Source organism: Geotrypetes seraphini, chromosome 11 (assembly GCF_902459505.1).
Source record: "Geotrypetes seraphini chromosome 11, aGeoSer1.1, whole genome shotgun sequence".
Taxonomy (NCBI): Eukaryota; Metazoa; Chordata; class Amphibia; order Gymnophiona; family Dermophiidae; genus Geotrypetes; species Geotrypetes seraphini.
The window spans coordinates 123618971-123634237 of NC_047094.1; the positions used below are offsets into that span (position 1 = coordinate 123618971).

The following is a 15267-nucleotide window of genomic DNA, read 5'->3' on the forward strand; positions in this document are numbered from 1 at the left end:
GGTCGGAGGAGTGTGTCGGCCTGGATGAGGACCTGGACCCTTTTGAGGAATTCCAGGATCCTCTCAAGGGGACAGCTGCTGGCGGTGGGACAGTGGGTTTCCGGCGAAGAGGCGTCCGTGGTGCGCCTTTTTCAGAGGGAGGAGCTGCCAGACTTGATTCAGCATGTCTCCTCAGTGCTGTATTTTGAAGAGACACCACCAGAGACCCCCGCGTGTTGGGGACCCTCTTCTTAGGGGGGATCCGCACTGCTTCCCGTTCTTTTCCTATGCATCAGGATATCCGGGATATCGTTCTGTGGCGCAGTGGACTACGCCGGAGGCGCTGTTTTGGTTGACGCCATTTGAATCCCATCCCGGAGGGTATAGGGCTACCTTGAAGTCACCAGTAGTGGATGCAGTGGTCTCAGCGATTATTAAGTGGCATACCGTGCCTGTTGAGGGCAGTTCTGCCTTATGGGACTCTGAGGAGTGCAAGTTGGAGATCATTCTTAAGCAGAATTTTAATGTCTAGGCCTTAGGGGTCTAGGCAGCTATTTGTGAGAGGCTGGTGGCTCGCGCCGTTTTTTGATGGGCCGAGCGTGTCCTGGATTGTGAGTCTGATCCTTGGTGGATCAGGAGGTGGCAAAGATTGAAATGGCTGCCTCATTCCTCTCGAATGCCCTTTATGACTTGGTGTGGCCGCTCATCATACCTTGTGGCTTCACGCTTGGTCGGCGGATGCCACGTCCAAAACTAAGCTCACTAAATTTCCCTTTTGGGGGTCTTTTTTATTTGGAGAGGATTTGGATAAGTTGGTTCAGACTCTGAGGCACTCTAAAGTGCCCCACCTGCCTGAGGACCATGCCCGCCCAGTGGCTCGGGTGGCACTGCCTGGGGGCGTCTGCAGGAGTTCCGTAGATACCACCCTGGGCGTGGGGCTGCTCTTTTCTGGGGAGCCAGTTGAGGGGTTGGGAATCCCTCTGACAGTTCCCCCGCTACCCATCCTGCCCCATGACTCCTTTCCGGCACCCCCTATGGTTATCTGGTGCTCTATTGTGCAAGTTTTTTCCCACATCCGATCAGTGGGTCCCGGAGGTAGTACGAGATGGATATGCTGTGGAGTTTGCCCGTTTGCTGCCAGATCATTTTCTAGCTTCTCCGTGTCATGCGGCATGGGAGACGCAGGCCTTTCACCAGACCCTTCGAAGCAGTTGTTCCAGTACCCCCTCAGAATTGTGGCACCAGCAGGCACTCAATTTACTTTGTGGTGCCCAAGAAGGAGGGGACCTTTTGGCCAATCTTAGATTTAAAGGAGGTCAACAAGGCTTTCAAAATTTCTTTTTTTCGCATGGAGACATTGCGGTCTGTCTTTCTGGCAGTTCAGCTGCGAGAGTTTCTGACTTCTCTCATCAGGCCTCCCATCAGCGTTTCCTTCGCTTTGTGATCTTGGGTCAGCACTATCAGTTCTGTTTCTTTTGGTCAAGTCCTGGTTCCCCCGAAGTTCACCAAGGTTTTGGTGGTCGTTGTGGCAGCCTTGCGGACAAAGGGCATTCTGGTGCATCCCTACCTGGGCAACTGGTTGATTCGGGCAAAGTCATTTCAGGAGAGCACCCGGATTAGGCTCAGGTGGTGGAGTTTCTGCAGTTGCTGGGATGGGTGGTCAACCTTTCAAAAAGTCGGTTGGCCCCATCTCAGCGTCTGGAGTACCTTGGGGGTTCTGTTTGACACCTCCTTGGGGAAAGTCTTTCTTCCAGGAGCCTGGGTAGGCAAATTTCAATCTCAGATTTGCAAGATTTCCTTCAAGTCTTGGGGTCAATGGCGGCTTCCCTAGTTGTTGTGAGGTGAGCGCGGGCCCACATGCATCCTCTTCATTATGCTCTGCTTTGGAGGTGGTTGCCCCAGAGGCACAGTCTGGATCTCCTTGTTCCTTTGAGGAGCTCGGTGCACTGCAGTCTTCGTTGGTGGCTCCAGACCTCCCATCTTGTTCAAGAGATGAGTCTGGATTAACCACAGTGGGTGATGCTTTTCACGGAAGCCAGTCTCTTCAATTGGGAAGCTCAGTGTCTAGGTCACTCAGCTCAGGGCACCTGGTCCACGGAGGAGGCGTCCTGGTTGATTAGTGTTCTGGAGACCAGTGCCGTCCGTCTGGTGCTGTTAGCCTTCTGCTTCTTCTTGACGAGCAAGTCAGTCAGGGTTCTTTCGGACAATGCCACAGTGGTTGGCCTATGTCAGTCGTCTGGGGGCACCAAGAGCACTCAGGTGGTGCAGGAGGTGGCTCTACTCATGGTCTGGGCAGAGTCTCACCTTTAGGACATCTCAGTCTCACACATAGAGTGGAGAATGTTCAGGTGGACTTCCTCAGTCTTCACGTGCTAGATCCCAGAGACTGATATCTAAGCCACATAGCCTTTCAGCTAATAGTGCAGTCTTGGGGTCAGCTCCTCATGGACCTGATGGCCACGAGTGTCAACACCAAAACACCACGCTTCTTCAGTCGTCGCAGAGATGGTCAGGCCGAGAGCCTGGATGCTCTGGTTCAACCATGGCTAATGGAGGGGCTGTTGTATGTTGTATGGCCATTAGTGGACAGAGTTCTACTCGGCATTGTTCGTCACCTGGTAGTTCTGGTGGTTCAGGATTGGCTCCGATGTCCGTGGTATGCGGATCTGGTGCGGCATCTGGTGTCGGATCCTCTTCTGCTTCTTTCACCCGATCTTCTGACTCAGGGCCTCATTCCCCTGTTCGATCCGGGTCCCTTTTGTCTTACGGCTTGGCTCTTGAAAGGGAACGCCTAGATAAGAAGGGGTATTCAGATAACATGATCTCCACCCTCTTGGGGTCTCTGAGACTTTCCACATATCGGGCTTATGTGCGGGTTTGGCATATCATTGAGGACTGGTGTGGGGCATGTGGAGTGGTCTCTCTTCGCACTTCCCTGCCTAACATCTTGGAGTTCTTGCAGGATGGCCTGGACAGGGGCCTGGCTTGGTCTTCTCTCTGGGTTCAGCTGGTGGCCTTGTCAGTCTTTCGTGGGTTGTTATGAGGTCAGCGGCTGACTGCCATTCCTGATGTTGTTCGCTTCTTGCGGGCAGCTAAATTGCTCAAGCCTCCCATGCGGCAGTCTGTTTCCTCTTAGGATTTGAATCTGGTCCTGTCCAGCTGGTGCGCCCCCCTTTTTAAGCCTTTGGGTGCCTGCTCATTGAAGGACCTTACTCTTAAGGCGGTCTTCGTGGTGGCTATTACTTCTGCTAGACGGGTTTCAGAGCTGCAGGCTCTCTCTTGTAGGGCTCCCTTCTTGGAGTTTTCTAGGGAGCGGGTAGTGTTGAGGCCTATTCCTTCCTTTCTGCCAAAGGTAATTTCTCCTTTTCATGTCAATCAGGCAGTGATCCTCCCGGTGTTGGGTAGTCAGGAGGGATCTTCTGAGCAGAAACAGTTGCGCAAGCTAGATGTCTGGTGGGTTCTTTGCTCTTATGTGCAGGAGTTCTGGAAATCGGATTATCTCTTTGTGCTTCTTGCGGGCTCTCGTAAGGGGAATGGCACTTCCAAGGCTACCATTGCGCATTGGATCAAAGAGACTATTGCATCCACCTGTTCCGGAATTTCTCAAGGCTCATTCCACTCGGGATCAGGCATCGGGAGTCTTGGGCTGAGTCTTCGCTAGTGCCTCCGGTGGACATTTGTAAGGCTGCTGTTTGGTCTTCCTTGCATTCCTTTGTCAGACACTACCGTGTGGACGTTCAGGCACGTCGGGACGTGGTGTTCGGTGAGCGTGTTCTGGTGTCAGCCCTTCGGGGGTCCCACCCATGATGGGGACTGCTTTGCTATGTCCTGCTTGTAAAATACCTATACCAGTCTGGAGAGTTGCTAAAGAAGGAGAAATTAGGTTCTTACCAGCTAATTTATTTTCTTTTAGCCTCTCCAGACCGGTTTAGGACCCCACCCTATCTATTGTCATGTTCTTGTGGCTGTTGTGCATGCAGTTTTTTTTGCGTTTTTCTGCGGGTTCTAGTGTTTTTCTAGGGCCAGGGAGCATTGAAGAAGAGTGGCTGTGGCTCAGCTGGCATAGCTGGCGAGCTGTAGGGCCATTTTCTTGCTGGGATCTCTCCTTTGCATTTTCTGTTCGGAGTCTGTTTATTTCTGTTTCAAGTTCTTAGTTCTGCTTGGCTATTCGACAGATAGGAATAGGGAAATGCGCCTATTATGTACTATTCCACAGTTTTGTTTGTCTCCACCTGCTGGTTATGGTGAGATATAAACCCGCTTGTAAGATACCTATACCGGTCTGGAGAGGCTAAAAGAGAGTAAATTAGATGGTAAGAGCGTAATTTCTCCTTTTGCTGCTGCTAAAATTCTGTGCAGCATCCTAATAATTTTTTATTCTTTCCAACACGATGGGTATTGGAAAGAATTATTCAAAATAAGTTGAGAATGATTTGTAGGGGTAGGGGGGAGAATAGCACTCTGGAAACTTCTCAAATTTCATTCCATTCTGTTATGTAGAGGAAAAATAGTATAAAGACACATCAAATTTTGAACATGGGCCAAATTGAACCAAGGTTTCAGAGACAAATCCCCTTTCCCCTCCCTAAAAAAAAGGCCCATTACATTTCTGTGAAAGTAGTCACTTTTGTGGCACAGAAACTTGCATGCAGTGAAACATAGGAAACTGCTTCTTTCAAAACTCTTCTGTCTTCTATCTCAACCCTCAAATTATCCCTCTACCCCTTTCCACAACCTCTGCCCCAAGGATTACAAACCTGTCTGTGCTGTACTGCATTTTTTTGTTTTGGTGTATCACATCTATATAATAAAAGGCTAACTCGCGCATGCGCACTCTTATCAGCGTGCTTCCGTGATCCGTATGTCCGTGGCCGGCAGGAGTGCACATGCAAGCTTACAACAGCCCGCACTCACGGTCTGGCTGGCTCACTACAGTTTTTCGCAGTGGCGGCTCACCTGCTCCGCCTTCCTCTTCCTGCCAGTCTCAGCCGGGCTCACTCCTGGCAGCCCTGAACCTGTTCTCCGTTCCTCGCACGACGGGCCAGTGAGTGGCGCGGCGGGGGCAATGCAGGTGGAGACTGTTGTTGGCGGCGACTCTTGGCGTCGGAGACGGAGGGAAGGGGGGTGGGAGGCAAGAAGTTCGGCAGCATAAACGCAAATTGTTTGCAGTGCGAGCAGGAGGAGGGTGAGACCGAAGCCATTACTCCGGAGTTTTACAGCGAGATCCTGGAATACACCCTCCCCTACGAGCAGGCATAGGAAAGGGGTGTGGCAAAATGGGAAAGCAAGGAAAGGCTGCCCAATCTCCTGTGGGGACCTGATGTGTCCTGTGTCCGTCCGTGGCCGCGGCTTCAGGCGTATGCGCCAGTTAGGGAGCGGCGCTGGCGGCGGATGGCGGAAGGAGGGCTCATGGTCCTGCCGCCGCTGCCGCTCCTGTTCACAGCAAGTCGCCGACTCCCCCCCCCCTTCCCGCAACAACCGCTACCACTCCTGTTCAAAGCGGCCTGCTGAGGTTAGCGGCCGGCTGTAACGAACCTCGCAGGCCGCTCTCCACATGGTAGCACGTTCCCTCTGACGCGATCGCCTCAGAGGGAACATGCTACCGAGTTGGAGAGCGGCCTGCGAGGTTCGTTACAGCCGGCCGCGAACCTCAGCAGGCCGCTTTGAACAGGAGCGGTTGCGGGAAGGGGGGGGGGGCGTTTTAACAGGAGGAGTCGCCGAAAAAAATCTTCAGCCGCAGCAGGCCAGCACGTGGGAAGGAAAGGGGGAGGGGCCGAACGGAGCAGGGCAGCTCAAGGTAAGAAGGGAATGGGGGGTGGGTGAAAATGCTTCTACTACTCAGCAGGGACCTGGAGGGGAAGGGAAATACCGCTGCTGCTTCTGCAGAGGAAAGTGGTGGTGGGGGAGAGAAGGGAATGGGGGGTGGGTGGGGGAAAATGCTGCTACTACTTCTCAGGGATCTGGAGGGGAAGGGAAATATCACAGCTGCTTCTGCAAAAGAAAGTGGGGGGGGGAGAGAAGGGAATGGGGGGTGGGGGAAAATGCTGCTACTGCTTCAGCAAGGACCTGGAGGGGAAGAGAAATACGCTACTGCTTCTGCAAAGGAAAGTGGGGGGGAGAGAAGGGAATGGGAATGGGGGTGGGTGGGGGGAAATGCTGCTACTACTTCACAGGGATTTGGAGGGGAAGGGAAATATCACTGTTGCTTCTGCAAAGGAAAGTGGGGGGGTAGGGGGGGGAGACACAGAAAGAAATACAGACAGACAAAGGAGGCTAGGGAGAGAGACAGACAGAAATAAAGACAGACAGGGGACCAGAGAGAGACAGAAAAAAAGACAGACAGACAAAGGGTGCCAGGGAGAGAGAGAGAAAAATTGCAGGAGGGAGAGAGACAGAAAGAAAGGAAGAAAGAGACAGGAGCAGGGAGAGAGACATAAATAAAGAAAGACAGACAGCCATATATTCTAGCACCCGTTAATGTAACGGGCTTAAACACTAGTTTTTTGTATAATTCCATAAATAATTTTCACAGTAGAATTTGTTTTCTTATTGGTTGTTTGTATGCTGCCAGGTAATACATGTTGCTAGGGTAGGGCAAGATTAAAACCTTCGCCCATACTTAGGGCCCAGACTTTATAAGGGAACCCTGTCAGAGGTGCTCAGGATTTGGGAGATCAAGATTAACACAGAGCTGTCTAGTTTTTTTCCTGGATTCCGCAACATCGAAACTAGGAAAGTAAAATATAAGTTATGGAATTTCTCTTTTCAAACTGACTACCCCATCTCAAAACTAGACCCCCTAACTGCTGTTCATCCCCACAAGTATGCCCTTCCCCCACGACCTTTGACTCCTGAACTGCACATAAGCATGCACACTCTTAAATTCCCTATATTATTCACTCATGCTTTCCCCATTTGTTTAGCCTACCTGTGAATAAAACAGGGGAAACAAATCCACAAACTCAAACACATAAAATAAAGAGTGGAATTGTCCTAATCAGACTGATGACCACAACCTATTATAAAAATGTCCTTCTACTTATCCAATGTTCAATTCACTTTATTCATCCAATAACTCAATGACTCGATATGTACATGTTTCAGCTGAACTGGCCTGCTTCATTGATTTATTGGATAAATAAAGTGAATTGAACATTGAATAAGTAGAAAGACTTTTTATAATAGGTTGTGGTCATCAGTTTGATTAGGACAATTCCACTCTTTATTTTATGTAGCCTAGCTGTGAGACATTGTTATGGAAACAGGATAGGGATTTTGGGCTAGATGCACAAAAATCATTGTTAAAATCCAATGGGTCACTATGGGGCTGATTTTTTAATTGTCTGATTTGAAAACAGTGATTGATATTCAAACAGTGTTGCATGCAAATTAGTTTCTCAGAGTTCCGCTGTAATCCCATCCAATCAGTTGTTGATGAAAGTGACTGACACATGCGCAGAACTGGCAGGGGAAGCCCCAAAGAGCTGAGCAGCAGGAAAAACCTGAAGCAGCCCCCTGCCATTCAGCTGTTCAGGTCAGGAAGAGTGTAGGGGGTTTTAAAAACATTTTAATGGGCACAGATGTGCATGTCTTACACACACTCAACATCTTTGCTCATATTTAAAAAAATAGTTGTACTGGCTCCCCCTCCCCCGGCAACAGCCCACATCCCCGAACTTTAAAAAAATAAAATCAGCAGGAAGGAAACCCACACCCTTCTGCCTTGGCCACCCAGAACCCTCTGTCTCTCCACCCCCCCAACACACTTTTAAATTAAAAAGTGGCAGGAGAGATGCCCATTCCCTCCTGCTGCCAGGCCTCCTCGCAAACCCCTGACAGCCCCCCCCCCCCCCCGAACCCTCCCTCACAACACTGTACCTGTCAGATGAAAATCCAGCAGGAGGGATGCCCACTCCCTCCTGCCAGCAGGCCTGCCTCTTCAAAATGGTGGGTCTTCCCCTTCCCGGTGCATCTTGGGAGGCTAGCTTTATTAACACTACCAGTACCTCCTGACCTGTCAGAGATCTTTTGGGAGTATTAAAAACTGTTGCATCATGTGAGCATTGATTGGAGTGCTCATTTTAACATTGATCAGCTCATTGTAATGTACATGTATTTACATGGCGATACTTGAGAGGGTTCAGAGAAGAGCGACGAAATTGATAAAAGGTATGGAGAACCTTTCATATGCAGACAGGTTAGAAAGGCTGGGGCTCTTCTCCCTGAAAAGCGAAGACTTAGAGGAGACATGATAGAGACTTTCAAGATCATGAAAGGCATAGAGAAGGTAGAAAGGGACAGATTGGGAACCAGGGGCCAAGAACAAGGGGCCATTCAGAGAAATTGAAAGGGGACAGGTTTAGAACCAATGCTAGGAAATTCTTTTTCACTCAGAGGGTGGTGGATACCTGGAATGTGCTTCCGGAGGTTGTGATAGGACAGAGTACACTACCGGGTTTCAAAGAAGGATTGGATAAATTCCTGAAGGATACGGGGATTGAGGGATATAGATAGAGGTAGAGATAGGCTATGAAAGGGTATAGATAGAAGGACAAGGGGGATTAAAGAGTTTAGACAGAGATAACCTTACAGGTCATGGACCTGATGGGCCGCCGCGGGAGCGGACTGCTGGGCGCGATGGACCTCTGGTCTGACCTAGCGCAGGCAACTTCTTACATATGAGTATCGGAAGCTGCTACAAACCATGGAAAAGACTGCGATTTGCCATTTTGGGCATCGATAAATGCAATACTTTGTTGCTAAACCTTTTAAAACTGGTTTAGTGATGATGCTAAACACACAGTTAGTTTTATGCATATGGGCCTTTGTCTTCCTGAGAGGTTGAGTACTGCTAGTCAGGCTGCTTTTTCCTCTAGCAATCATTTGAATTGTCTAAGCAAAAACAAAGAAGCAGTGATTACTGTACATGAGCATTTGAAAATGTTTTCAGGTTATCCCTTAAAACAGCTTTAACTATTAAGAAAACATATGCTAACTGATTTGTGTGTGTTTTACAGAACGCCTTGAGCAGAGAGAGCCTGGTGGTGTAAATCATTTCATCCCTTGGAACAGAGGAGTTAATTTCATTCAGCATGCCCAGGATTTGTTACATTCTCCCTCTTCCCCCTCACCAGGGACCTGCCTGCTCCTTTCTCTAAGAATGCTGATAACACTAGTTTGCACTTCACATATGTTAAGATGTTAAGTAGCTCAATTCTTCATGAAATGTATGTAATATATATTTCATATTTAAATCAGTGATGGGAGAAGTATTTTTTATATAGGTTTGTTTTTATCTTGTGATGCCTTCTAATTATGAAATGTAATCTCTGGCCACATAGCTATGCAAACAGAATTTTTAAAAATTGTACTGTAATTTGAATTTAAGATGTGAGGACAGTCTTAATACACTGCCCTGAGACTAATTAAGTTTTTGTACCTTGCTGTGACTGTAGTAACTATTGTTTTACATGCATTTATTTTTGGTTATCCTTGTGAATAATCATGCGTACGTATATGGGGATAATTGTATAAAGTAGGTGCTAACTTTTACATTCCGATTATATGTATAAATTAGAATTATGATATATGTGCATAAATGTGAAAGTTCTGCCTAAGTGCTATTCTGTAAATATGTGCACATCTTTAGCATAGTACAGTGATTTGACAGATGGTCCTACACATAGGTTGAGTGTGGATGAGCCTCACATATACGTAACTAATAAACTTATGATTTTTTTCCTTTTGTTTTTCTGTTCTTATAATATCGGCATTCCTTTCTCACTATGTTTTTGTAAACCGCACTGATGTTAAAGCGAAGTGCAGTATATAAATAATAATAAACATAGTATAAGAATGCTGTAAGATACATATGCATCTGTTTAGGCACAAACACATACACCAGTTCTATGGCTGGTGTAAGTGCTTACACTTAAATTATGTAGGCACATATTTCATCTGTTATGCTTGTATTTTACAAGGGAAAGTAGGTGCCTACATTACCATTATAGAACTATTCCCGTAATGTCTGGCACTGTAATTTTTTCTTAGGTCAAGATAGCTATAAAATTCATGTGTACAGGACAGTACTTTGCCTTCAATGCTTCAAGCACAATATTTCCACAGTTGTCCTAATAAATTGGTGCTAGCTCAATATACTGGATCTGAATTACCTAGAAATCCATGTAAGAAAATATGCCTAATCTATGCATTTATGTTTAAATCAAATGCAAGCGTTGGACTTTAAAAATATGAAGCAAATTGAGAGATGTCTGTCTTTTAGCAGGAAAATGTATTGCAGGAAATAAAAGTGAGGAAATTTTGGAAAATGTTCTAGGTTTGGAGATTCCAAAGGTCCTGGGTAAAATCATGCACTGTTTAAAAAAATATAGAAATATGTTTCACTACTAAAAATTCTGACTGTAATTCAAGTATTTCATGAAGACATGAGACCTCAGAATTAGATAGTAAAACCACATCAGAAACAGATACCTAAGGTGATATTTTGTTTTGTTTGTGTTTGTATTATTTTTAATGTAGTATAACAATGTAGGGCTGCTTTAAATATACAGCCTTTTTGCTTAAAATGGATCAGGTCTCAAGTGAATAAGAACACAGCCCATTATTAATTCCTACTAGCATGGAGCTAGTAGGTGTAAGATATTTTTCATCCCAATTTGGATTTTGATGTTAGAATAAATGAGGGTAAAATAAACTTCTTAGAACTCAAAACTGCTAAACAATATTCTAGTGCAATAGGAGTGTCATTCTGGACAGACTGGTAATATCCCAGTGCTTGCAAGCCATGCAGAAAGCATTCAATCTGATTTTTTAATCCCTCCTACTTCACCAGAGGGCTCTGCTGCCCCCTTCAGTTTTTTCCTTCTGAATGCGAACCGGAAGGAGTCTTTCTGATCTGATCTGATCTGCTTATTTCTTTATTTTTGTCGGTGTATTTTAGTCTTTCATGGCATTTTTGCTTCATTTCGGTGCTAAGAGCTCCCCTAGTCAAGGTTACAGCTGTGCCTGCATGGAAGAGAAGCAGACTGCAGTCTGCAGCTGACAGGTTGATCCCTTGTGGTACCTGTTTGCCAGTCTACAAAGCCTTTTGGAGTTCAGAGTTCGTACCCCTTGTAGCATTGCAGGAGCTTGAGCGCAGGCTGTTAGACATCTGTAGGGGGCTCAGCAGGGTCGCACAGGGTGCCAGCTGCATTTTGCCTCCCTCCTTTCGCATCCACAGGGATTTGGAAGCTCAGTCAGACACTGGTCAGACTGGCAGCCCAAAGATTCAGTGCTGGAAAGATAATCTGTTTTGAGGCAGTGATTTCTTCTCCTAGATCCAGCTGCCTTTGGAGCTGAGGCAGGCTGCAGCACATTGCCAGCACGGGTCACAGTGATTAAGGCTGTTACGACCTTTGAGGAAGGGAGGGGGGGTCTGTAAATTTTATTTTTAAAGGTTTCTGCTGGTTCCTTGATGTACCCCCCACTTCTAAAATCGCTAGGTTTTGTTTTTTCTTTTTATTTCATTGTTATGACGCCAAAATGGATTTCCTAATATTTTTTCCAAAGTTCTCCAGTTCATTTTGCCTCAAAATTGGCAGGGATAGAGTCCTCATGCTCTTTTAACCCTAATTCATGCCAGGTTTGCACTGGATGAGTGCCCGAAGAGCGCCCTCGCATTGTGTGTCGTGTAGCACGTGAAAGTGACGGTCATATTAACCTCCCCTTAGCTCTCTAGGGCAGAGGAATGGATGGGCAGCCAGTTGGTTGGGACCATATACTGTCTGGAACCCTGGAATGCTGGGTGTCCTAAATGCAGGGGCGCAGACGCCATGGAACCTGAGAAACACAAGCTGGAGTCCTCTACAGGAGACTAATTATTGCCTGGTAGGTTAATGTTATGTGGAGAGCCTTTAACTTCTAAAGGGAAATCTAGAAGTGCATCTGAGGGAGCACAAGGGGGCTGGGGCTCCCAAGTTGCGTCTATCCCTCTATTGAAGGCTATCAGGATGTAGGGGATCTTTCAGAGGGCGAGTCAGAGGATGAAGGATCTATTACCATGCCCTTATGGTCTCAGAGCACACCCTTCCTTTCGGGAGATTATGGGGTGCAGACAGATGTGTGCGCGTTAGAGTTTGTGGAGGCCCTGGATCAAGGGAATGACCCCACGGTCTGCCATCTGTTTAAACCCTTGGCTCTAATGGATCGTATTACTGATTCTCTCTGGGAGTTAAATTTGGACCTCCAGCAGGTCACTTTTACTCTATAATGAGTGGAGTGAGAACCCAGTCTTTGTTTCCCTGGCCTCCTGATAAGAATGGCCCCACTGGGTAAGACCAACAGTCCATCAAGCCCTGTAGCCCGTTCTCATGGTGGCCAATCCAAGTCACCAGTTCCTGGAAAAAACCCAAGAAGTAGCAACATTCCATGCTACCGATACAGAGCAAGCAGTGGCTTCCCCCATGTCTCTCTCAATAACAGACTATGGACTTTTCCTCCAGGAACTTCTCCAGACCTTTCTTAAAACCAGCTACGCTATCCACTCTTACCAAATCCTCTGGCAATGTGTTTCAGAGCTTAACTATTCTCTGCATGGAAAAAAATTTCCTCCTATTGATTTTAAAAGTATTTCCCTGTAATTTCTTCGAGTGTTTCCTAGTGTTGTAATTTTTGACGGAGTGAAAAATCGATCCACTTGTACCCGTTCTACTCCACTCAGGATTTTGTAGACTTAATTATATCTCCCCTCAGCCAACTCTTTTCCAAGCTGAAGAGCCCTAACCATTTTAGTCTTTCCTCATACGAGAGGAGTTCCATCCCCTTTATCATCTTGGTCGCTCTTCTTTGAACCTTTTCTAGCTCCACTATATCAGTCACAGAGCATTGGAATTCTGCTGAAGGGTCCCTTAAAGTAGCCAAAACCATAGTTTGGCTGTATCTAATGGCCCTAGAGTATCATCAGCTGTTAACTCAGCTCAAGGTTGATTCCTTGGTAATGCAGGTTATCAAATACACATCCCTACCTAGTGAGGGAGGCATGATATTAAAGGATTATGTGGCCCACTGTAGCTCAGGACAAGGCTCAATAGCTTTTCCAGTGGTAACCCAAAAATAGCACATTGACGTGTGACCCGAAACGGAGTCACCCTGTAGGACCGGATTCCCAAACAGGAATCAAAAAGGAAAAGAAAAGCAAACAACCAAAAGGGAAAAAAAACACAATTATTTCTCAATGGAAAAACAATATCATTTATTTCCTTCTGGAAAAAAGGTGAGATAGTTCTTCAAAATAGTTGTTAAACTTGTCAGAATGTTCCCACTGGTAGCAACATCAACAGTAGAGAAATACCCCAAACCAATAACAGTTTATAATAAAGCCCCGTGGCATTGCCTCAGCAAAGTCTTTACTCTCAATTGTGTCAGAGAGTTCAGCTTCTTCAGCACAAACGCTGGCCGCTTCCCAAGCAGGCAGTTTTCCAAAAATAAAAAAACAAAATAGTTCAAGGCACTTATTTAACAGCACTAGTGTTCCAAAGTTCCTTCAAGCCTCTGGCCAGTTTCACTCACTGCCAGGTAAAGGGGAGTGACAGGTTTTGCACAGTAAAGTCCTTAACTTGACTTTCAAAATTCCCTCCCAAGATATAAGCAAAACCTCACCCCATTATCACTCCCTAGCTTGCAAACAAAAATGTTCCCCACACAGTCCAGCACCAACAAACTCCACTCACTGTTTGAGGGTGGAAGCCAAGTCCACCTGCATAGCTTCAGCAATCTCAGGAGCAAACTCTGCCAAACCTTCTTCCTATTCCATGGGCTGTTCTCCTGGAAAAATTGGCTCGTCAGCCTGACCAGCCTCCAACACCTCCATCGGAACGGGTTTGCTGCTCCTGCTTGGCTGAGCGGACTCCCTAGGGAGAAAAGGCTTAAAACTCCTCCCTAGCTGGCTTCCTTGCCTGTTCTCTGCAACAGGTTTAAATACCTTAGGGCGACACCCTGCTTTGTCAGCCCTGGCAGTGTTCCAAGGGCCTCTTGGGCTCCCCCGGTGGTCGGTGTCATTATTTTCCAAACTATGATCCTGAGAAATCCTGAAACTTTCTTTCCTGGATTTTTCCTTAACTTTTCTGGTTGGTTTAAGTGGAACCAAGGCAGGGAACATACCTTGATGGTCACAATATGCAGAATTGTCAAGTGGATGCGAGGCTTTGGCATTGGCAATCAAAGCGCTCACAGTGGCTTCCTTTGTGACACGCACCTGTTATACCAGGTTGCAGAGTCATGAACTGGTGGGCAACAGGCCTTTGCCACAACTCCTATTGGCAGGGGTGGAATATACAGTGGATGCTCTTTATGACATCATCAGTCATGAGCAAAGTTTCCGACTATTCTATCTCAGCCTGCAGAATGCTCTGAATCAGGCACTGGGCTGGTGATTCCACCTCCAAGGCTATTCTCAGCAGGTTTCCTTTCAAGGAACAAATGTATGGAAAGGGGACTGGATGATTCCATGACCAGTGTGACAGATCGTCGACCAAAATCTCTGCCTAACGGCAGACCAAGAACCTGTAGAGGTTCAAGGTGGTCTAAACGTGGCTCCAGGTTTTTTCGGCAGTACTCAGGAGGATCCACCTCTCCAGAATCCAGACAGCGCCAGGTTTGGAGTGGTTCCCCTGAAATTTTATTTATTTAATTTTCTATACCGTTCTCCCAAGGGAGCTCAGAACGGTTTATATTAATTTATTCAGGTATTCAAGCATTTTTCCCTGTTTGTCCCAATGGGCTCTCAATCTAATGTACCTGGGACAAAGGGGGGATTGAGTGACTTGCCCAGGGTCACAAGGAGCAGCGTGGGGCTGTAGCTTTACCCACTGCATCACACTCTTGGATAGCTCGGACTGTGTGCAGGCCTGGGTACAGATATCATCAGATTGTTGGGTACTGGAAATCATTCACAGCAGTTACAAGCTGGAATTTTCCCAGCCCCGAATGGACTGGTTTGTGGACTCTCTGGTAGGGCAACCAGAAAAAGCAAGCAGGGTCGAGGCCACAGTTCAGACTCTGTTAGATATTCAGGCCAAAGAATCTGTGCCACCTGAAGATTCGGCTCAGGCAGATACTCCATATATTTCATCAAGCCAAAAAAAGGCTCAGACGATTGGAGAACCATTCTGGATCTTACGTTAATTTAGCAGCACTCAAGAGTTCCAGGCTTTCACATGGAGACAGTGCGGTCAGTCATAGAGGCGGTCATGCCGGGAGAGTTTCTAGCCTCTCTGGATTTGATAGAGGCCT

The 15267-nt window shown here is 46.9% G+C and overlaps 1 protein-coding gene across 2 annotated transcripts in view; it reads left to right on the forward strand.

The window, feature by feature from the left end:
- LSR (lipolysis stimulated lipoprotein receptor) overlaps positions 1-9724 on the forward strand; it is a 121524-nt gene extending 111800 nt beyond the window's left edge. For both annotated transcript variants that reach the window (XM_033963576.1, XM_033963577.1), the window contains one exon: positions 8997-9724. In XM_033963576.1, the coding sequence (XP_033819467.1) occupies positions 8997-9029 (33 nt within the window). In that variant the 3' untranslated portion in view covers positions 9030-9724. The remainder of the gene's footprint in view (positions 1-8996) is intronic.
- Positions 9725-15267: the final 5543 nt, after the last annotated feature.